This window comes from Acartia tonsa, chromosome 12 (genome assembly GCF_053477335.1).
Source record: "Acartia tonsa isolate MP-2025a chromosome 12, ASM5347733v1, whole genome shotgun sequence".
Lineage (NCBI taxonomy): Eukaryota > Metazoa > Arthropoda > Copepoda > Calanoida > Acartiidae > Acartia > Acartia tonsa.
Genome location: NC_137271.1, coordinates 3078327 through 3102923, shown reverse-complemented (window position 1 = coordinate 3102923; position 24597 = coordinate 3078327). Strand labels below are relative to the sequence as shown.

At 36.0% G+C, this 24597-nt stretch overlaps 2 protein-coding genes across 2 annotated transcripts in view; one reads left to right on the top strand and one right to left on the bottom strand.

The window, feature by feature from the left end:
• LOC145333162 (A disintegrin and metalloproteinase with thrombospondin motifs adt-1-like) overlaps nt 1-24597 on the top strand; it is a 34949-nt gene that overhangs the window by 132 nt on the left and 10220 nt on the right. The window contains exons 2-13 of the mRNA XM_080178313.1: nt 362-432; nt 606-667; nt 1169-1262; nt 2140-2205; nt 2456-2525; nt 4163-4225; nt 4547-4627; nt 5021-5068; nt 6302-6376; nt 6955-7025; nt 7770-7847; nt 24513-24586. Of these exons, the coding sequence (XP_080034439.1) occupies nt 660-667; nt 1169-1262; nt 2140-2205; nt 2456-2525; nt 4163-4225; nt 4547-4627; nt 5021-5068; nt 6302-6376; nt 6955-7025; nt 7770-7847; nt 24513-24586 (728 nt within the window). The 5' untranslated portion in view covers nt 362-432; nt 606-659. The remainder of the gene's footprint in view (nt 1-361; nt 433-605; nt 668-1168; nt 1263-2139; nt 2206-2455; nt 2526-4162; nt 4226-4546; nt 4628-5020; nt 5069-6301; nt 6377-6954; nt 7026-7769; nt 7848-24512; nt 24587-24597) is intronic.
• On the bottom strand, nt 9008-15603 carry LOC145334115 (myosin-4-like). Its single transcript, XM_080179404.1, has 4 exons — nt 12870-15603; nt 10694-12667; nt 10508-10596; nt 9008-10293 (listed from the first exon to the last, which is right to left on the bottom strand). Exons 1-4 carry the CDS (start codon nt 15555-15557, stop codon nt 9288-9290), a joined length of 5757 nt encoding a protein of 1918 aa, XP_080035530.1. The 5' UTR covers nt 15558-15603; the 3' UTR covers nt 9008-9287.

The following is a 24597-nucleotide window of genomic DNA, read 5'->3' as shown; positions in this document are numbered from 1 at the left end:
CTATCCTGTCTATCCATTAATTTATCAATCCATCTATTTATCTCTCTGCCTTTCTATCTATCCCTTAGTTGTACAATCTATCTGCCTGTCTGTCTATTTATTAATTTATCAATCCATCAATTTATCTCTCTGTCTATCCATCTTTCTTTTAATCTATATACCAATCTACGTAAGGCTAAGGAAACCATAACCAGAGGGACGTCCAAGCTTTTAATTTTGGGGGGGGTAAAATGAGGAGTTCAAAGGTTTGAGGTGGGTAATCCAATGTATTTCTTTAAAACACTGAGGGGTGTATACACCCCTATACCCCCACCCTAACGTCTACTCTAGCCAAGAAAATAAATGTCTTATTATATTATAGGTAGATCAAGTAACAAACTGTTCATAGAAACTGCTTTATTCTTGGATGCAGCCGCTTACAAATCCTACCAGGAAGATTATTAAAGTCCCTCCACAGATTATGACGTCATACGATAGAATAACCAATGAGAGACCAGCATAAATTTTTCCATTGGTCAATTACAGTGTATACTGGCCTCTCATTGGCTATTCTATAGTATGATGTCATAATCTGTGGATGGACTTTAATAATCTTCTCCTACTAGTATTATTTCTCTGTAACCGGATTTTCAAATCCTGATGTTAGAATTAGAGACCTTATGCTAAGGTAAAAAGTACTTTGAAATAATGGATTTATTATTACTTAGATGTTGCACCAGATTTACATGTACTATAATAAAGTGGTTCTTGCAGCTGGCAAAATTCACAATCCCCCCCCCCCTAAAAAATCCACCTCATTTACCCCATTTCAAAACCCTCCTACTTGATTATTGAACTAACCAATAAATGAGGTCCATATTAGCAACCTAAATTAACGACATATTTTCCCCTTTTTGTATAAAACATGTATTGGTATTTTAGACCGACAGACCGACGTTATTATATAATGGATATATTATTGTTATAGGGAATCTTCACATAGGTTTTTCAGCCGTCTATCTTGAATAGCTACCAAGAAATTCATGTTTACCCCGTACCGTTGTTTACAGAAATACGGACAGACAAACGAAATAACAAATAACAAGATGGAGTGACATTTGGGATTATAGAGTTGCTTTGCTATTGATTTTTAGTATGTCACAAATTTGATTACATCTATTTTTTTCAGTTATATGAACTCAATTCAAGCCATCTACCATTTTCCCTCCCTGGGTAAACAGGTTGACTTTTCACTCGTCAAAATGGAAATTCAAAAAACTCAGGTATAGATAGATAGATGTGTACTTTAAGCTATTTAGTACATTATGAGAAGAAAATGGGTAGGATAAAAATCCAAGGATCTAAAGGGAGGAGACAATGGCTGTTAAATTGATTTACATGTCCAATTTTATGAACAAAATTCTGTGGAATAAGATTACAATTAGTGATTGAAACATTTTGACACTCAAATAAATAAATAAACTTATCAAAATGCAATAAAAGTCCCCAAAGTTGTTAGCAAACGAATAAGAAACGTTATTTTAAAACTTTGGAGGCTAGTGTAATAAAAATTCCGATGTCCCCTCCCAATCAATGTTGAAAATATGTTTAATGGGTTAGATACTAATCATATTATACATATCCTTATATAAAAGTAACAGGAGAATGTTTGTCTGTCTGTCAGTTTGTTTGTCCTAAAGGATCTCGCTGACCGCTGGAACGATATAGTTACAATGAAGATTCTCATTTGTCCAAGGAAGGTTTATAACTATTTTGGAGAGGGGTACCTATCCCCTCCTCCCATATCCCCCCACCCAAATCTAAAGTACCCCATGAGGCGGAACTTGGACAAAGTAGCCTCGGACAAAGTAGCATCGGACAAAGTAGCATTGTACAAAGTAGCATCGAACAAAGTAGCCTACCTAAGGAAAATAGGAAAATTTCTACACAGAAAGAGAGACATAAAGACAGGCAAAAATATACACAGAATGACAGACAGACAGAAAGACAGACATACAGTAAGGCGGACAGAAATTGTAAAAAAAAATGAAAAAGTTGTAAAATATTCGAAATTATGATTATAAACAATTAGTCATCTGTACACTTTTAAAATGAAGGGAAGTTAATGTACATTAAACATAAAAATGGTTTATTTTGTAGCCATCTGGATTACCAACCTATGACGGAGAAAGGGGACAGCTTCTCACTTCTTTCTGTAATTATCAGGTATTAAAAGTATTATGTAAAAGTATATTTACGCGGATAGTAAAATGAAAACTTTTAGAATTAATTCCAATTTTGTTGGCTCCTAGGGACTGAAGATACTGACCAACAAAATAAGAATTAAGTTAGTGATTTTATTAATATTCGTACACAATTGTGTTATATAGATCTACAATACACGATAGAACCATTTGTAATCAAACGGATTTAAATCAGTTTCGAAGCCATACTGGAATAACTATTATATTTTCAGGGAAGCTTAAACCCATCTGGAGATGAGAATCCATTACATTGGGATATTGGCCTTTACATTTCTGGGCTAGGTAATAAATTTATGAGTAAATATGTATAATCTAGACAACTATCTGGCCCAAGGGGTGAAGACCCTTTAGGCCTTCTAACAAATTGATTTCTTTTCTTTTGTAGGGACTTTGCTGTATATAAATTCCTTACCTATTAGCTTATTTCAATGACCCAATACAAAATCAGGACTGGGTCCACGCCTTCTGAGCAGAGTTACACATTAAGAGATATAAGTTTTCCGGAATTGTAATGTAGGGAGTAGATTTGAAATCTGCATCAAATTTTAAGGATTTTTTATAAAATTCGTTTTTTGTATAATTCTTTATCTAAAAGCGGAAATACAAATTAAGTTAATTAATTTTGGCATCTGTGATTGGTGGATTTAAAAAATCTGCGCTCTGATTGGATGTCGTACATCATTCAACCAATTAGAGCGCAGGTAGTTTAAAATCCACCTATCCTATTGGTCAAAATTAATTAACTTAAAATGTATTTTCGCTTTTAGATAAAGAATTTTACAAAAAAAGAATTTTATAGAAAATCCTTAAAATTTGATGCAGATTTCAAATCTACTCCCTACATTAAAATTCCGGAAAACTTATATCTCTTATTACACATGCTCATACCCCCTCAATACTTTTACCTTAATGGCTAAATACTTTTCAATCTTGGTCATCTAAGTAAAGTTTTGATGATAATTATACAAAAGTAACCAAATGTCTTTCTGTCTGACCTGTCTGCAACAAGGGATCTCGCCCACTGCTGGACTGATATGGTTTCTTTTTAGGGAAGGTTTATTTCATAATGGTGGGAGGACAACTCCACCCTCCTGAAAAATCGTTTCTTGAAAAAATTACCAGCCCATTTTTTAGTGGGTCGATTTGCACCACCCCTCCCCTTGCTCATTAATATTTACACAGTTAATGAATATATATTACATATCAAGCGAAGCACCACAGGGAGTAAGGGAGGGGACAATGGGCAATTAATTCAATATAAGAGTTATCAAAGAAAGGCCATGAAATCCAGATTAATCCAATAAATTTGGAGGAAATTATAAAGGGATTGGTAATTAAATAATAGATTTCCATAGCGTCATGTAAAGTTAAAACACAACTTGTTTTTGATGAAATATATTGAGGTTTTATGGTGTGATTTTTATATTACAAGATTATTGGACCCGGCCAGCTGCTAGCTGGCTGGGCAAGAATATGACTGCCCCTTTTTATTCTGTTTATTTCCCTTGCCCCACCTCCCTTTTCCCTTCTCCCGTCTTCTACATTCAAAACTAACACAACTAGTAAGTATTTCTCTTGCCCCTACTTCCCTTCTCCCTGTCTGCTACATTCAAAACAAACACAACGAGTAGCGGCATTTCATGCGCTAGTACCCAAACTCAGTCAGAAACTGCTAAATTCTTGCACATTTCCTTTAAGCCAGTACCCAAAGTCTGAGACTCTTAAAAATTGAATATTCGATCCATTGTCCCCTCCCTTACTCCCTGGAAGCACCAAATCGCGTAATTTAGGAAGAAATCTTCACACAAAAAACAGAAGCCTATTTCATAAGACATCATATCAAATAAACTTTGAACATAGGAATTGTATTTCCCTCTTCTTTTTCATCTCTAACTTATTACATTGAGGTTTTTATTTAGATTTTTGGGCGTATGAAGGATCTCAAAGAAGTTATCTAACTATGGGACTTGCTACTGTAACAGGTTAAAACAAAATTTAATAAATTTTGAAGAAGAAAAATATGTAAGCTCTTTAAGGTGTTTATAAAAAATTACGCCATACAATACAAATGACCAATGATAGGGTAATATTCATTTTCATTGAAAAATGGTATGCAAGTATGAGGTCATATTTTACAGCATAAGTTCGAAAAAGAAACACAATTTTATAATATGCATCTGAAAAGCAAAGAATATTAATTTTCCACCAGCTACCTTCAATATTTAAAACTAAATTGATACTGATATTAATTTTTTAGATTTTCTTTATTATCTTATCAGATATATTTTATTTTTTAAATTAAGGTATCTGTACCAATAGTTATGGATGTGTTATTGGAGAATTTGGTGTTAAAAGTCAGCAGGGAAAACCTTATCCTTCTACAGGTTGTTTCTTTTTGCTAATGCCTACTCCCCTAGAGGCCTCTAGGGTCACTGGAGGTAGGAGAGGAGTCTACTCCCCCCCCCCCCTTTTATTCTTAGTTTTATAAAGAAAAAGTAAAAAATTAAGGGGGTCTTTTTTCTAGGAAGGATTTCTTCACAAAAATAATTTTTTAAAACTCTCTGGATCTATATAAATCTTCACTGTAAACGAAAACCACATCGGTTCAGAGGTTAAGAAGAAACTTTACTACAGACATCCAAGATGTTTCATAAAAAAATTACCTAAAGAATGAATAAGTGGGGGAAATTAAATTAAACTTGTAAGATAAACGGATAAAAAAGCCAGCTTAGTTGAAGCGAAGGTTTATTTTGTATTCAAAATTTTTATCTTTTTAGGTTTTACTTCAGTATATGTAATGGCGCATGAGATTGGACATAACTTAGGTAATTATAATTCTAAATAAGTTTTTAAACAGCTATCTAATAAACAGTACCCCACCCGAAGGCTTGTTAGGTTAGAAAAAAAAACATGGAAAACCGTTTACACAGGATGTACTGGGACCTTATGGTGAGTTTAGAAAATGCTTTCTCTAAATTGAGTCAGTACCTTCCAATTGTAGAAAATTTTAGAATTACTTTTGGTACCTAACCTCCTTTATTGTCTTATTTTTCTTTCGTGTTCATCATGCAAATTCGCTCACATTACAGTTGAATTGACAGATATTGGAGCTTTCTAAAAAGGTCTCTATCATTTTTCTAGCTCTAATACTTTTTGAGATATCTTATGTATATTTCTTATATAAATCTCTCTAATAAATCAATTGACCAAATTGGACAGTTAAGGTGCCTAAAACTATCTACATTCAATGGACAAACCAAATAAGTACTTTTAAGTCTACTAGCGGCTTCGCCCCTAGCCCTTAGGGGCTTTGCCACAAGAGGTATAATTACATCTTTTATTACCTGAGAAGCCCCCACTCCACCACTATTTTAAATAATTTTTTTTTTTAAATGGGGGGATTTTTTGTTTTTGGAGGGGTCAGGGGTGTCCTACCCCCCCCCCCCCCCCAAGAAAATAGCCAAAAACCACCACAGGACCAGTAGGTAGGTTACCGAGATCTTAAGAGACAGACGGACAGACAGACGGGTAGACATCATTCTACTTTGTATTATAGATATAAATAAGTGTGCCGTGTGATAAATGTAGGATAAAATAAGGAGGTTTCGTGGCTTTCAAATTAAAAAAAGTAGAAATTTTCTCCCTGAATTAGTATTTTTGATTATTAAAAAAACTATAACATTTATAAAAGAAAGCTATGGTCGTAAATTTAGGCATGCTATTTTTGTCTTATCGTTTTCAACATTGTCTGATGAATGATGATTCATGTAATAGTTAGGTATAATAAAAGAAGTGTAGCAAATCTAAGATAGAATCCAGAAAGTCACGAATGTCAATTTAAACATGCTAATATTTTAACCATTTGATATTATTATTCTTTTCTCAGGGAATTTGAAATATTGATTTCTAGAATGATTAGACACAATGTTATAAGCATCACTGTAATAAAATCTTGTTACAGATTTGATCAATAGCAATCACACTCTATATTTGCTAACGTTCGTTTGTAACGTCTGACCCCCTGATTTGTTAATCTTTGATTTTCTTGATTTTTCTAGGTATGAGTCATGATTCGAGTGGAAATAATTGTGATTCTAATGGATATATAATGTCTCCATCAAGGGGTACTAAAGGTAATTTTTTTATTTTGTATTGATTTTTGAATTTTTTACAAGTTATTTTACTTTCACACAATTGGCCAGTTGAACATTAATAAGCCGCCTCCCAATTTTTAACTAAGGGAGGAGTATAGTTTTTCACAATGCCTAACCCTGCGGGGCTACCAAATAAAGTGAATTTTGAAATTGCATACAATAATAGGTTGATTTTTTATCGCCCCACACTCTCCCACTAAAAAAAAGTTTAGAATTCACCCCTCGCATTTTATTTTTACCACCCTCGGATCATCTGTTTGGTCATGATGTGATTTAGAGAAAACTGCATAATTAATTAAGGAAATAAATATTTTTCATAAGCTTCTAAGTGTCTAAGATCAGATTTTACTATTTTTACTATTGCTAAGCTAAATTACTATGGGCCAAGATTAAAGTGACACTTCCAGCTGGCAAAAATAACCCCCTTTACTCCATTCTCAGTCTTCCTACTGGATGAACAAACTGAACAAATTGAGGTCCATATTAGCAACCCAAATTGGCGACAAACTTTCCCCTGTCAATATATCCACGTATACTATATCCATTGATATATTAAGGTGAAACAGAATGGTCGTCTTGTTCAAACCAACATGTCAATAATTTAGCTCTACAATGTCTTCAAGACCAGGTACAATATTTTCAGGGAGTGGATGATGGAAGATTAATTATTTTATTTAACATAATCCTATTATATAAAGTGTTCAATATTACATGTGAGGGAAAGGATATAAACAAGATTCATTGGGTTAAAAACTTTTGGTACTAGTATACTTTTAATAAATATTAACTGCTTGGTTTAAACTAACCATTTTAAACGAAAACTTAATCTACCAAAGGATTATATTTGTTTATTCTCAATTGGGTTGCACATCTAATTATCGTCCATTGTCCTATCCCTTAAGAATATTGCTTAAGCAAAGTATTTTATGATTTATGTAAAATATATTGCAACACCTTGACATAAACAACATATTTTGTAAACAACTTTTTAATAAAACTAAAAAGCAAAGCTTTTCAATAATTAGGTCCAGAATCTAACAACGTAATAAATTTGCGGATTCATGCGCTTTGCCTTAAAGAAAACCTGCAGAAAATGTTAGAAATTTATTTTAGGGGGTTAAAAACTTTCACATCTCTAGGGTTACCAAAATTTTCAAATTTCTAAAATGCCATTTTGAAAGCTTTAATTCTTTTGTTATGCAAGTTGGAGGCTTAAAATAAAGAAAATTAAGTCTACTTGTGGCAGTCTTTCAAAGGTTAAAGCGTTTTTTTTTCTGCAAGCTTCCTTTATTCATTATTTGTTCTCAATAAGTTATAATCATACAGACTTTGATATTTGGATTAAAACATTTTGATTCTTTTTTTGTTATAGCCTGATGGTATGTCTGTTGATAATGATCACAACAAATATTATGATTATCCTGGACAGACTTGGCATGCAGATACACAGGTATATAGTTAGTTAGATAGAATAGATAGATAGATAGATAGATAGATAGATAGATAGATAGATAGATAGATAGATAGATAGATAGATAGATAGATAGATAGATAGATAGATAGATAGATAGATAGATAGAGAGATAGATAGATAGATAGATAGATAGATAGATAGATAGATAGATAGATAAATAAATAGATAGATGTTTTGTCTGTAGATAATGATCACAACAAATATAATGATATTTGAAGACATTTGAATCAAAACTCTGTTAGATGAAATTTAATATTTCAATATTATATTGTTATATATTTATTTTATCAATAAATTATATTTTGCCAATATTTTATTTTCAAATAGTTCAGAATATTGGAGAAAAATACTTTAAAACATCCCTGGAACTAAAAAGCTTCTCTAAAAAGGATCTAACTTAATTCGTTCACCAGTAATAAAAATCTTAAGCTTGAGGCAAAAAAACATACTACTTTATATAATAGGATATACATACGAGCAGCTAATCTTTAATTGCAGCAGAAAGAAAATATTAAATTCTTAAATTTTGTTTGCTTTGTTTTTTATGGATTTGGTCATCCTTGTTTATAATGATTCTTAATGGTAATACACATATTAAAGTTGTTAAATCATTTTAAACTTGCATGCTTTTTTGAATATAATATGTTCTTGATTTTATTAGAGTCTGTACGTCCATTCGTCCGCAGGCATGTAAGAATTGTCCTATCAGTTTAATGATTAATGAAACAATATAAAAAGCATAGTTACTCTATAATTGTTACCAGAAAGTCAGTAGGCCCGTTTAAAACTTTTATATTCTTTTTCAATTTTTTTGTGTGAAATAATTATCTTTTAGCTCATTTTTGGAACATTGATTCTTAGGTCAACAAGGTACAATATTGTAAGCAAAGCATCTTTATATTAAGTTCTAGAAATTTAAATATATCCTTTACAGAATCCTTTGTATTTTAGATGAAGAATATTTACAATTTTGTATATACCTATAAATTAATATCATTAATGTTGACACTCTAATATTAATTGTTCACGCTCGTTTCTTCTATTTTTCGTTTTTAGAGGTTTGCTTTTTTGGATATTGTCATCCTTGTTACTTGATATTAAAACACATACAATAAAAAAGAAAGAAACAGAAATAATTTTTGAATGCAGGGTGATTTATTGAAATAAAAGTAACATCAAACAATAATATCTATAATCAACTATAGGCCAACTAAACAGTTTTTTTTTTATCAAGAAATAAAAGATTTTCATCATTTCAGAATATATGAATGTAAAATTTACAAGATTTCTACCCAGTTAAGGGAAATATGAAAGGAAATGGTGCAAATATTACAGTTTTATACATTCTGTAAGATTAGTTATCTTTTACATCTGGCTCGGTTGTGTCCATGGGAAATTAGTAATCATTGTGGGAAATTAGTAAACATTGCGGATCTGAACCTCAGCAAGTCTGGTGCGCTCATCAGCCTCCTCCAGCTCCTGCTGGGACTTGCGGTACTTGGCAAGGTTGAGGGCAGCAATCTCCTCGGCCTCCTCAATCTGCTTCTTGTAGGTCTTGATCTTCTGCTGCAGCTTGCTGGCAAGCTCAGACATCTGGTCCTGGTTCTTGCGGTCTTCATCATTGGCAAAGGCAAGCTCCTTGATCTTGCGCTCAGCCTTCTGGTGGGCCTTGGCAGATTCAGAAGTACGAGACTGGACAGCTCCAAGCTCAAGCTCAAGAGCACGGACGCGAGACTCAAGCTTGGCCATGGCCTGGCGACCACCACGCATAGCATGCTCATTGGCATCATTCAGGCGAGACTCCATATCGGCAAGCTGGCTGTCAAGGGCCTTCTTGGCATTAGACTGCTGGGTAACATGGTCCTGTTCAGCACGAAGTTCATCAGCAAGACGAGCAGCATCAACCATAGCCTTCTTGGCCTTCTCCTCACTGTTCTTAGCAGAGTGGAGCATATCATCAATCTCAGCCTGCATGGTGTGCACACTGCCTTCAAGACCACGCTTCTCAGCATTGGCTCTGGAGTTGATGGAAGTCATCTCATTGACAGCACCTCTGGACTCAACAAGTTCAGCCTCAGTCTGTCTCTTGCCACGCTCAGCAGAGTCAAGGAGAGCTCTAGCCTCCTCCATCTCACCAGCAAGAGCCTGAGCTCTGCGGTCAGCAAGGTTGGCCTTTTCAGCCATATCCTGGCGGACTCTGGAAGCCTCCTCATAACCACATTCAGCCTCACGCAGCTGTCCCTGGTAGCGCTTGATTGACTTCTGGGCCTCATTGTTGGCCTTGTTGGAATGGTCAAGGGCAATCTCGAGCTCATTGATCTGGCCCTCCAGCTTCTTCTTCAGTCTGAGGGTCTCAGCCTTGCCCTTCTGCTCAGCTTCAAGGGAAGCCTGCATGCTGTCCATGGCTCTAGCATGGTTCTTTCTAAAATTTGAAAAAAAATATTAATATACTTGAAAACAATGTTAATTTAAATTGTCTCTAATTAATAATTTTTGCAAAGAATTATTTCATTGTTGGAATAGTCCATTTAACAAAGCTATTATTCCCCAAAATATAGTATTTCCTTTTACTATAATTTGTTGTATTAATATGTTTATGATACAGCTGTTCTTTTAACAAGAAAAAATTAAACTACCTGGTGTTGTTGAACTCATCCTCCTTCTCAGCCATTCTGCGGTCAATCTCCTGTCTGACTTGTCCAAGCTCAAGCTGGGCTCTGAGGACCTAGGAAACAATTATAAATTAGCATTTATAATCTAATATAATATCTGGAATTTTTTATTAAGTTATATAATTCAAGTTTTCTTAAAAGCAAATTTACCTTATTCTCTTCAGCCTCAAGAGCACCCTCAGCTTCTTCAAGAGCAGCCTGCAGCTCCTCCTTCTCAACCTCCAGGCGTCTGCGCTGTTTGTCAAGCTCATGGATGGAGCGACCACCATCTCCAAGCTGGTCAAGCAGATCCTTGATTTCATCAGCAAGATTCTTGTTTTCACGTCTGACAATATCCAGCTGCTCATTGGCCTCATCCAAACCAGCCTTAAGTCTAAAGCCTTCAGCATTCAAGTTGCGGCATTCAGAGTGGCTAGCCTCAAGTTCACACTGCATATCATCAGCCTTGGCCTTCCATTCACCAACAACCTTCTCAAAGTTCATGCCTCTCTTCTCAGTGATGACAGCAGCAGCATGAGTTCTCTCATACTCCAGGGACATCTCCTCAAGCTCAGCCTGCAGGCGGTGCTTGGACTTCTCAGTGGAAGCAATTTTGGTGTTCAAGGCACTGATCTGCTCTTCAGCCTCAGCAACTCTTGAAGCAATCTTAGCCTTGGTACCCTCAAGCTCATCAATTCTGCCAAGACCCTCAGTTTCAAACTTGGATTTCCACAGCTGGATCTCAGCCTGTGCCTTGGAAAGAGCCTTAAGCACATCATTCTTCTTGTCAGCCTCCTCATCAATCTTCATCTTAAGGTTCTCAGATTCAGTGTGGAGGTTCTTGTACTTGGTCAGCAGAGTAGCACGGTCTCTAGCCTCACCATCAGCAAGTCTCTTGGTGTCTTCAAGCTGGGTGGTCAGAGAAATTTTGTTCTTCTGGAGAGCAGCAATTCCATTCTCAGTCTCTTCAATCTGTCTGCTCAGATCCTGGTTCTCAACACTCAGCTTCTTCTTGGTGGAGTCAGCCTCATTAAGAGCTCTAGCCAGCTCATCAAGCTTCTGGTTGCTCTCAACAATGGTAGCCTGGGTCATCTTGCAGTTCTTCTCCATGTTAGCTCTACCTCTCATGGCCTCTTCCAGACCAGCTCTGACCTCCTGCAGGTCTCTCTCCATACCAGCCTTGTCCTTCTCAGACTTGCCCTTGTTCTTGTTGATGGTATCAATCTGCTCACCAAGATCAGCCATGCTGTTGTTGTGCTTCTGGCGCAGAGCAGCAAGAGTACCCTCATGAGCAATGTTGGCTTCCTCAAGATCAGACTTAAGCTTGACAAGCTCATTCTCACGCTTCTTGTTCAGCTCAATCTGAGTAGCAGTGTTGGAGCCAGCCTCAGCAAGTCTGTTTCCAAGATCCTCCAGTTCTCTGGACAGAGTAGTGCGGTTCTTCTCAGCCTTAGCACGGTTGTTACGCTCAACAATAATCTCCTCATCAAGTTCATCAACACGGCACTGCAGTTCCTTAACCTGCTTAGAGTACTTGTTTCCAAGAGTCTGTTCATCCTCAATCTTGGCACCAAGAGAGGAAAGTTCCTTCTCCTTCCTCTGGACAGCCTGTCCAAGCTCAGAGTTGATTCTCTCAAGGTCAGAGATAGCCTCCTGGGTCAGCTTGAGGTCACCCTCAACCTTGCGCTTCATCTTCTCAACATCTCCCTTGGCCTTCTTCTCACGCTCAAGAGTATCCTCACACTCATCAAGAGCCTGCTCAAGCTTGCCCTTGACCTTGCTCAGATGGTTGCATCTGTCCTCCATGGACTGGATGTCCTCCTCACACTTCTGGCGACCCTCAGCAGTTGCCTTCTTGTCCTTTCCAAGCTTAGCAATAAGCTCCTCCTGGTGGGCAATCTCCTCCCTCAGAGTTCTGATCTGGCTGTCCTTGGTGTTCTTATCATCCTCACACTTCTCAATGATATTTTCCAAGTTCTTCATCTCAGATCTAAGGTTGTTAGCATCAGAAGTAACCTTCTGGCCAGCCTGAGCCAGACCAGCAATAGTCTCATCTTCAGCCTTGATTCTGGCATTGCACTGATCAACCTCCTTCTGCAGGTCATTCTTTTGAGCCTCCAGGCGGTTGGTTTTGTCAATGATGTCCTAAAAAATCAATTTATTAGTTAAATGTAAGATTATAAAGACTTTTAAAAAATCTTTGTTTGATTAGTTACATTCATGAAAAATTTTTTATTAAATTTGAATTTCAAAAAGAAAGTAATCATTTGTAGAATGTAAGAATAAAAAAAATAATTATTATATGTAAATTTTGAACTTTTAATTTATTTATATAAATATCTTTTACCTGGACAGCAGATCCACCAGAGTTAAGAGCAAGGTTGAGCTCATTCTTCTCATTCAAAATCTTGTCATGCTCAGCAACAACAGCATTGCACTCAGCAATAGCTTTGTCAATGTTGGCCTCAGCAATGGCAATCTTGTTTTCATATTCAGCCTTGTACTTGCCAAACTGTGTGCACTTAAGGTTGGGCTTGATAGACAGCCACAGAGACCACCACAACCAGGTCTTACCAATGTAGTAGTTTCTGATAGTTCTCTGGCAGCAGTACAGGGACAGCTTCTGATCTTGCAACTTCTTGAACTGCATTCTGGAGGCCTTACCTCTGGCACCAGACTGCAACCAAGAAAGGACAAAGCCAATTCTGTCCTCACGGACCTCCTCCATGAAACCTAAGATACCAGCTCTGAAGAAGACCTTGGTGTGACCAAGACGGAACTTCTCCTTCTCCAGGGCAATAACATCCATGACAGCACCAGCAGCAGCCTTGTCATTCTTGGCCTTAGCAACAGCCTTGGCAGCAAGGATGTTGTATCTAGCCTTGAACTCAGGGTACAACATCTTGTTGGGGAAGCCCTTTCTGCAGATGGCAATACCAGCAAGCACACCATTACACTGGTACTGGTGCATGATAAGTCCAGGTTCAACACCACCGGGAATCTTGTGGGTGTTGGGGACAACACAACGGATGAAGTGAGGCTCAGTCTTGTACAGAGTGGTCATCAGATCATCAAGCTGGCCCTTGAAGTAGGAAGACACAGTTTTGCCACCTCCCTTCTTCTTTCTACCCTCATCCTTGGGGGGTTCCAGGGGCTGTCCAGGGTGGTCAGCAAAGCACTGGATCATCAGAGCATTGCTACCATTCTTGATCATCTCAACAATGGTGTCATTGAGGGGATCCTTGTTCTTCTCCAGCCATCCAGTCAAGTTATAAGAGACAGTGGCAGCATAATGGATGATGGCAAAATGTGCGTCAGGGTCAGGTCTGGGGTTGGGCTTGGCAAAGTTGGGGTGTTTGCCAAGCAGATTGTCATGAAGCTTGTTCTTGAAGGTCTCATCAGTGGCCTTGGGGAAGAGAGATTCCTCCTCAAAGATGGCAAGGAAGGCCATGGGCTTCTCAAACATGTCAATACATTTCTGCAAATCCATGCCAAAGTCAACATTGGCCCAGTCAAGACCCTCTCTAACATATTCCTCCTGTTCAAGGGTGAACATGTGCTGGTTGAAGAACTGCTGCAGCTTCTCATTGACGTAGTTGATACAGATCTGTTCAAAACCATTGTAGTCAAAGATCTCAAAACCAGCAATATCCAGGACACCAATGTACTGGACCTTCTTCATGGTAGGATCAATAAGTGTCTCATTACACTTCTCAACCACAAGCCTGAAGGTACGCTCATAGATGGCACGAGCAATACCAGCAACAGAGTTGGCAGCATTAGTACAGGTGGAACCCTTCTGCACCCACTCAGTACCGACCTTCAACTTGGGCTTACAGAAATAGGTGATCATCCACTCGCAGTCAATACCAGCAAGAGTGGCAACCTTCAGGGCATTGGCATCATCCTTGATCTCAGCCTGCTCTTCCTTGCCCACGGGGACAAAGTCCTTGGTCATGTTACCCATGTGCATCATGCAAGCAGTGTTCTTGAACACATCATACTTCTGCTCCTGGGAGAAACCAAGAACATCAAAGGCCTCATCAGCAAACTGCATGTCCTCCTTGTCATCAATGGAGGGGACAGTCAGCTTACCCTGGGAGACATACCAGTAGTCAAGGATGTTGTCAGTCAGCAGACACTTTTCCTTGAGGTCAGGGACCTGGTCAGACATAAGATTGTAGAAAGCATGGTAACATCTTTCCAGGGGCTGCTGGTAGGTAAGACGAGACTTCTCCAACAGGTAGACAACCATGTCAGCACCAGACAGCTTACCAGAAGCATTGAAATGGATACGGATGAACTTACCAAATCTGGAGGAGTTGTCATTCCTCACAGTCTTGGCATTACCCCAGGCCTCAAGCACAGGGTTGGTCTGGACAATCTTGTCCTCAAGGGAGGCCTCTCCCTCCTTCCTCTTACCAGAGGAGCAGATGGTGGCAAAGTAAGAGATAACCTTCTTGGTGTTCTCAGTCTTACCAGCACCAGACTCACCAGTAATCAGGATAGACTGGTTCATGCCGGAGGACATCATGCCCTGGTAGGCTCCCTCAGCAATGGCAAAGATATGGGGAGGGCATTCAGTTCTCCTCTTGCCAACATAGATCTCCATGGTCCTCAGGGTGTAGATGGGGAATCTCTTGTAGGGATTGATGGCAATACAGAAGAGACCAGAGTAGGTGTAGATCAACTCATTGACATACCTGATCTGGGAATTCCACAGAACACAGGCATCACCCAGGTAGGTGAGACCAGCCATGTCATCAGAGCAGTCAAACTTGGGAGGGTTGACCTGGGCCAACACATCCTCCTTGAACACCTTCATCTCACCATTAACATTGACGGTGACCTTGGCACCATCCTTGGACTCGATGAGACCCTCCAGGTAACCACCATCAGCCTTGTTGGGCACCCACACAGACTTCTTGGGGTCATAGGCCTTCTGGAGATTCTTCTTCTTAAGTTCAGGGGACACCAGCAGCCATGGGGATGGGTCTGGGTCAGGTCCAGAAGTCTTCTTAATATGACCAGGCATGGTAAGATTAGTTAGTTGCTTGAGAAACTACAGGCTTCTGATTCAATTATGCATTTGACTCAGCTTTTATAGGCGTTGTTCCTTTCTTTTTCCATATTTGTGGAATCCTGTAATATACCCACTGCCCCCCGCCCTATGTAACAATTAGTTATATTTGCATATAGAAACCCTGCTCTATTGTTGCACCACACCTCCTTGTTGTAACAATATATAATATTACATGAGACTTGACCATACCTGGAATATATATTTCAATACTGTAAACAGAGTCAAAACTTTACAACACAATAAAATATTAAATTTTAAAAATCTGTCAAAAAATTCTTTAAACATTATGTTTTAGAAATATTTAGTATTTTTCCTGCCCTTTAAAAAATTATTTTTTACGTTATGCTGTTTTTTTGATAAAATTTGTAAAAACATATTTCTGCTGGTCCTTGCCCACGGGAAAGGAAGTATTTTTGACCCCTACGGGCACGGGATTCTTGAAAGGCTTAATGCCCTAAAAGGGTAAGGGGTAGGTAAAGAGAGCCCGTGGGTGTATTAAGACAATAAAGAGAGATAGAAAGAGAGAAAGAGAGAGAGAGAGAAAGATGGAGAGTGAGAGAGACATAGAAAAAGAAAGAAAGAGAGAGAACAAGAAACAATTAGAGCAAGAACACTAATGTGCATAAAAAGCACAGCTATAACATAATAAATAAAAAGACAGTGAAGTATATGAATGCTATATAATATGATAATGAACAATTTTAAAACTTACTATCTACTAATTAATCCAGCAGATTGGGGATATAAATTCGAAGGGGAAGGAAGAAAACAGCTTAAAACCATCACAGACATAAAGTTAACATTTGAATTAGCCTAAAAACATCTTTGGTCTTATTAAAAGCTTTTATTAATTATAAATCTCAATCATTCAGTTGTAAAAGACAAATAAATGACAAATAAAATATACTTTATAAACTTTATATCGAGACAGACGGACGTACGTACAGTCATTGAATATAGAGTAGTTGTGTTACAGGAAAAGATAGAGAGAAGGAGATAATTGAAATTTTGAGAAAGGAAAAGATACAATAATAGACGTATTAGAACCTGACCAATCAAAAGCTGTCATTTTAAGTTTATTGCCTATAATTTTTATGCAAGTTCGAACTAACAGGTCTTCAAATAACATAAAAACAATTTAAATTGTTACAAAATTGATTATAATTCAGGATATTGTCTAAGGATATTTTTTAGCCTTGAATTTAAAGATGCTTCGCTCATAATATTGTACATAGTTGTTCTAGGAATCAACTATAAGATAAATAGGACAAGTTGTTGTAAAAAAGGTTAAAAAATCAGCATGTTTAAACTAGTTGTAGGGACTTTTTGAAAACTATTAGAGACTTTCTACGTGTTTTAACTATTACAGCAATTATCATGTAAAGTTTGAAATCGATAGGACAATACTGACATGTCTAATTTTACGATAAGAGCTAACTGTTACGATCCTAATTATAGAGAAGATTCGCTAGTAAAAAAAGAGACTCAAAACTCTAATGTTCTGTACATAACACATATAGGCAAATAGGTGTGGAGAAATGGGGCACAAAAAATGGGGAAATGCATCACAGGAAAGAAAGATATAGAATATACGTGGATATATTGACAGGGGAAAAATTGTTGTCACTTTTGCTTGCTAATATGAACCTCATTTGTTGGTCAGTTTGTTTATCCAGTAGGAGAGGGGGGGATTTTGTAAAGGTGGTGGATGGGGGGCATCGTTTTTTACTTAATCAGAGTATATGAAAATCTGGGGCAACATCCAATTCATAATATATCCATTAAAGAAAGTAGGCCTGAAGTAAAGAAAGAGGAGATAGTGAGAAAAGGAGGAAAAGGGGAGCTAAAGGGCGTGTCTCAAGGGTCATGTCCTCATTGCAACAGGGAAGGAGATATAGAAAATAAGGGAGAAAGCAAGGAAAGGAGGAAAGAAGTAAGAGAATAAAGGGTGCGCCTCAAGGGTCATGTCACTTTACTAGTGGGAGAGAGATAGTGGAAGAGAGAGAGAGAGAGAGAGAGAGAGAGAGAGAGAGAGAGAGAGAGAGAGAGAGAGAGAGAGAGAGAGAGAAAGAGAGAAGGAGAGAGAGTACCCAAGGGACATATCTCTTTACAAGAAAGAGAACAAAGACAGAGGGAGAAGAGAGAGAGAAGGATGTAGTAGAGAGAGAGAGAGACAGAAATATAGAGAGAGAGCAAGGTAAAGCAAAAATGAGAGAGCCCAAGGGTCATGTCAATTTACATGTCTTATGGGCACACCCGGACAATACAATGGTGTCCACATAAATCTCTTTAAATTTATCCAATAGCAAACAAAAAATATTTATAATGAAATTTTATGTTAAGTTTTGTAGAAATCTTTTTTCATAATAGAAAGCTTACTGATGGTCTAATATACAGGAATTAAAAGGGATAAGACAATGGCAAATATATTGATGTACATTGTACTTCCCCAGTTATGATTACAATTAGTGGTTAAAATGTTTAGACACTCAACTTAATGAACCAACTAATAAGAATTCAATAAAGTCCCCAAAGTTTATAAGCCAACGATTAAGAAAACGTTGGGAACTAGTGTAATAAACAGTCCATAGTCCCCTCCCTCCTTTCTAAGACAGCTATTTTTTTCATATTTTTGGTTGGAATTTAAGAACTCCAACTTCACAAGAGGGAATAAGCTGAAATACAATAAGATAATTCTTAAAACTTAAAACTTACTCAAATCTGGAAAATCTTGGGTCAAGAGCGCAAGGATTTTAAAAGAACATATGTAGGTATCGCCAGAGTTATTAATATAAAAACATAAAAAAATATTTCTGGTTAATGAAATTATTTAAATTGAAATCTTTACAAAATTTTTTTTTTTTTTTTTTTTTAATTTTAAAACTTAAAAACTCTGTATATTAGTAGGGTTTCGCTTATTTATTATAAGAAATGAAGTCTCTGTTATTCCTCATTTATATAATCTTTTGATTATAAACCAAATACAACAAAATTAGTTAAAAAATCAATTTTCAAAAAAAATAAACTTATTTTGAGCAATTTTACAATTTTTTACAACTTTTTATTACAAAATAGGCTTAAAATATATATATTAGGATGATTAACTATAGTAATAATTTCAGAAATATATTTTTTTTTAATTTTCAAGTAATTTTTATTATGAAATGTTGTGACCTCCTGTATTTTCCCTAATTTTAAAGTTTTAAAAATGAAGCTACTCAAAAATTATTTGTTTTATTTTATGGAAAAATAATGTTTAACTTAATTTGTGTTTTTAGCTACTTTCCAATGCTTTCGTCAATATTACTTCAGTTTTAAATTAAAAATCTCTTTGAAAAAAAGTGTAAAAGTTATGAAAATGATTTTTTAAAAGTACAAACATAGCAAGAACAATCAAATGCATAAGTAGCGCAAATTGAAAAGTATGATAAATTTAACTTAAAAGACATTTTTATCCATAAGAAGAGTAACAAAACTAAAGTGTTAAGCTATTTTTTTCATCTTATTTTTTGAAAAGCCAACACTAAACAAAATATTTTGTTGTTTCCCCCCTAGCCTCTGGGTTAGGGCGGGGATGGTCAGGAATAAAAGCTTAAAAAAACTTACTACTTGATATTATAAAACTATCGCTTCGCCCCTAAAGGCCTCTTTAAATTCTAGTTTTAAAAGAATCTTTCACTTGGGTAGTTAGGTACCCCCCCCAAATGGCTACAAACTTTCCCAGGACATAGGAGACCTATCAATCCAGAGGTTAGCAAGATCCTTCGGTACAGACACTCAGATAGATATCCTGTTACTTTTATATAAGGATACAGACAAATCATATCTTCTATACAAAGAACAACGATGTCTGTATATTTGTCCGTCTGTCTGTCTGAATCTTAAGATCTCGGTAATCGTTGAACCGATCGGGTTCTACTCTTCAGGGAATATACCTACGAGTCCTTTGGTGGTTTTAGGCTATTTTCTTGGGGGATGGGACACCTGTAACCCCCCCAAAAAAATAAAAATAATCCCAAGAGGCTTGGGGCGAAGCCGCTAGTATTTTATAGAGTAGTAAGATGTATTTGTGTGCTTGTGTTTGCATGCTCTAAAAAGCTTCGTAAACAGCTGAATTAAACGTTTTACAATTTACAAGGAAGTTTAGTAATGGCCTAGGAATGGTTTAAGGCTATTTGATGGGGAAAAAATACAACCCTTAAAAAATAAATAAAGGAAGGGGGTAGTCCTTAGGTGATAGGTAAGAAGGTACAAGTATTGTAAAAAGTATGTAAGAAGTTTGTTCATGTATATCTCAAAAGATATCAAAAACGGTTTCGTAAATGTAAAAGTAGCTTCGCTCCAAGAAAAAAGATAACTGTTTCAACGTCTCCATAATTTACGCTTGAAAGACTAATATGCTAATATTCCTAATGCGAAAAATAACAAAATCTTCAGGGATCTAAAGGGATAAGATAATGCTTGAAAATTAAAGTTTATCCCGAATGATACACAAAATTATCCCATCTGTAGATTACAATTGAAATTTAATAAAAGTCTCCGAAGTTGTTAAGCCAACGAATAAGAAAATGTTATTATGAAACTTTTGGAACTAGTGTAATAAACAGCCCATTGTCCCCATCCTCCATGCAAAAAATGGGCGAAAGAAATCGAATATTTGTTAATGTTCTTTTGAAAGGGTGTAAAATTTCACAATTTCTATGCATTTTACACCAGGAAGGAAGGGAACAATGGGCTGTTTATTAAACTAGTCCTTAAAGTTTTATAATAACGTGTTCCTATTTGTTGGCTTGATATCTGATTTTACCTTCATAAATAAAGATGTAAGAAGTAAAACTTTAAAAATGTATCATTTCATAAAAGTTATATAAATATGACAGGATGTTTGTGTGTAGTTTAAGATCTCGCTAACCGCTGAACCGTTAGAGTGAAGCTTCGTATAGGTCTAGGGTTTGCAACTATTTCGGGGAGGGTACCAAATAGAAACTGCCTCTGGAAAAAATAACACAACCAATTTTTTATATATTTTTTTAACTGCAACTAAAAGTAGAGAATCTACTTATCTTATTTTTTAAAAGTCTTCTTGGCAGTTTCCTTCAAAGTGGCTTGTCAAGCACAGAAATCTTTACCTTTTTGGGGGGATAGTTCTTCGTTTGTTTGTTTATTACTTTATTGGGTATTTGGACACCTGGCAGGTAACTGGACAAAGTGTCTCAAAAATCAGCCATGTGACGTAATAAAAATGAAGGGGATGAGAGGAGAAGTGGGAAAGAAAACCCATAAAAAAAGATGGATAATCACTCATGTTTATGACGGCACATGGATGATTTTTGAGACACTATGACCAGTTACAATCCATTTTTTTAAAGGAAATTTTAGGAAAAGTACCGTCCTTATAATTTTTGACTAATTGACAATCCCTTTTTCTGCTAAAGATGCAGAAAAAATAACATCTTAATAAAATGAATAATTAGAATAAACATATATAACCTAAAGATTTTAAATAAATTGGATATTTATGTCAAAAAGCTTTTTCCAATCAGTTTTGCATAGATTATTAAGAAAATTGGCGATTTCCCTCATTTTGGAGCTGGACCATATACAAATTTTGGATCATGGAAAGAAAACGAAGTAACCGGTTTTATCGTATTTTCACGTAGCCTTTCTCGTATTTCTAGCCTCTGCGGGGGGCTCTAATCCTGCGGGCCAATCATTAATATTTATTTAACCTAAAATAACCTATAAAAAGCTAGTGTGAAAATACGACGAAACTTGCTTCTTCGTTTTCTTACTATCCCAATATTTTTACAAAACTTACTTTAGCTTAGGTTAAGTAAAGGTTAGAAAATCCCCACAAAGATAGTACCACGTAGGAATAAAGCCCCCCTTAGGGGCTTGAAATATCTTTTTCTCCCATAATTAATATTAACTGGGGGAGGGAAGGGGGTGTTCAAGAAAAATGTTTGAATAAAAAATTAATCCTGGGTAGGCATAGGTCAACGGATGATAAAATTATTTTTCTCTCCAATATCCTTGAATGTAACTAACTCTGCCTTTAGAAGATTTAAATATGGAGGGAGAAAGGGTTGCAAATTGATTTAAAAGTCTCATCCTTGCCTCAAGGACGCCCAAGCTTTTTCATTACGGGGTTAAAATAAGGGGTTTCGAAGGTTTGAGGAGTGTAATATAATGGAAGCTTTACAAATGTCTCAAAAGATCAGCCGTGTGACGTCATAAAAATGAGGGGTTCTAGGAGCAGTAGAAACGGAAACCCCTAAAAAAGAGATTAATTTTATGGCTGATTTTTTAAAAAACTTTGTAAAGCTTTAATGTTATGTACCTTTTAAAAATTTTGAGGGTGGTAAAATCAGGGTTTTGAATGTTTGAGGGGGTTAAACACCCCTTATATTATGCTTTGCCTTGAAATGGGCCATTAATTCTACTTCGAAGCTTTATTTTAAAGAAAAATTTAGAAAATTTTAAAGATAAAAAAGAATTAGATAGTATTTCTAAATTTGGACCTATTTTTTGTTAAAGTCACTAAGTGTAAACTTGTAAATTGATATTATGTTTAATTTTGGGGCGGAGCTAATCTTGGCAGGCACCGCCCATTATTAGCAAATATATAGCCAACTACCTTTTTAACCCATTTCCTAGGTATATTTATTGTTTTGGGCGGTACTTTACTTCAGGGCTAGGCAGCCGTGCGTCAAACCCATTTGGAAGCTTGAAAAAAGAGGGATTTCCATATTTGGGTCATTTTTAGACTTCAAGCTGATTTTTGAAATTGTAAAAGGTTGATTTCCCTGAGGTTTACACGCGGCTGACTGTCGGAACTGCCCTTTTATGCTTTTAAGGAAGCCACGTATACTATTAGGAAATCTGTAGCCAACTGCCTGGGGGGAGGGGGTGGGGGTACATATAAAAAAACATTCTATGTGAAGATTCCCTTAAATAGATAACTCAATCGGTTTAGCAGCTATAGACCTCTTAAACAACAAACCAAAGTTTTAAAATGAAAAATACTTTGCAGTATTCGTTAAGACCTTATTTTCGAAGCAGCTTATAGGGCCCAATAAAGAATGACGTCTACAATACAAATGACCAATTATAATTCAAATGATAATTACAATTTATACTGGCCTATCATTGGTCATTTGCATTGTATGACGTCATTTTTATTAGTCGATATTAGCTGCTTCCTTATTTTTAATTTCTTTATATTTACTTTTGAATTGTTAAAGCAAAAGTTTAAATTTTAAGGCAACGCCCTTTCTCGCAATTTGATTCTTGTCTGTTTGCTCTAATGAACATTCCTAGCTTAAATTTTAAATAATGAAAAACTGACCGGTCAGCTACAAGGATGTTTCCTTTAACCAAAGCTTAAATTAATCACAATACGATATTAGCTTGTTTTACGATGTACATGTACTGTGATTATAATACTAGAAAGTATTTTTAAAATCCGCCAAACTGGCCGGCCCTGGAAATTAAACAGAAATTCCATACCTGGGTTTTTAGGATTGCGCAGAAAAATGGATTCATATTTTAGCCTTTTTTAAATAATCATTTTTTTTCATAAATAGCCTGTGTCGGCTTTCAATTGGGTCTCTGAATATTAGGCAATAGTGTCTGAAATATAAACACAGCCGAAAAGCAACAAAAGAACAGAAAACAATTTATGAATATACGAAAAAGGTCTCCACCACTTGGGTCAGGTAGTTTTCTGGATTATACATCTATACTTATACAGTTATTATCCTATCCTATTCGTAGAGTAGTAAATTGTCCTTTAATTAGAAAAATTAGCTGTTTTCAGAAACATTTTTTAAAAACTTTTGTAATCACACTTATTCCACATACACAAGCAATACAAAGTCAAATTTAACATATTTCCCTTTTCTTAATTTTAGGACAAGCTTACAATTTTCTTTTGTCCTTAATTTTTATATTTTTCCCAAACAATAGAATTTACACATTTTAAACTTATGACTCATATTTTTTGTTGTTAAAAACGAAGCATTTCATAAGTATAGGCGTTATGTTAGCTAATGCTAATAAAAGACAAGTAGGTGCTTTTATCTGTTTGAAATAACCACCCCCCCCCCCCCATTATTTACGATTATAAAGAAGAATGAAAAGACAAATTTGTGGCCATTCAGGGCTTTTATTACCTTTCTCAACCTTACCTATTAAAAAGTAATTTTTCTTTGTATTACATGATAGGATTATCTACAGCAATACTGTGCAGGAATAACCCAACCACATTATTGGTTAGACAGAGGATACATTGTAGTAGGATAGTGAAAATTTTCTATGTTTTATATAAATCACTTTGTAAGTTGTATGTATTATTATATTATGTACTAGCGGATACCCCCCTAGAGGCCTCTAGGGGAAGTCTACCATTCACTTTCAATTCTATTACTATAAAGTGAAAGAAAATTTTTTTGGTAGAGGGGGAAATTTTTCTAGGGGCGATTTCTCTTGGGATGGTGGACACCAAAATAGTTTTAAAAAACCTTCGTTGGGTATATAAGAAGCTTCTCTGTAAAGGAGACCCATTTCGGTTCAGCGGTTAGCGAGATCCTTCGCTACAGACAAAAAAGCTTACTACTTTATATAATAGGATTTATCTATCTAGTGTCAGACCCTGTTGTTTGATCCTGACGCAAGAATGGACCATGGAGACCATGGAGGAATTATGTTACATCTATCTATTTATATATCTATATATCTATCTATCTATATTTCTATCTATCTATCTATCTATCTATATATCTATCTATCTATTTATCTATCTATCTATCTATCTATACTATCTATCTATCTAGTGTATCTATCTATCTATCTATCTATCTATCTATCTATCTATCTATCTATCTATCTATATATCTATCTATCTAGTGTCAGACCCTGTTGTTTGATCCTGACGCAAGAATGGACCATGATAGAGAGACCATGGAGGAAATATGTTACAGGTTTGTTACGT

What these genes read in the sequence shown, in the direction of transcription:
- LOC145334115 (XM_080179404.1), bottom strand. Translation starts at nt 15,557, where the DNA reads ATGCCTGGTCATATTAAGAAGACTTCTGGACCTGACCCAGACCCATCC. An exon ending in CTGGTGGATCTGCTGTCCAG is followed by an intron (nt 12,668 to 12,869) that starts GTAAAAGATATT and finishes TTGATTTTTTAG; the next exon opens with GACATCATTGACAAAACCAA. An exon ending in TTGAGGCTGAAGAGAATAAG is followed by an intron (nt 10,597 to 10,693) that starts GTAAATTTGCTT and finishes ATTGTTTCCTAG; the next exon opens with GTCCTCAGAGCCCAGCTTGA.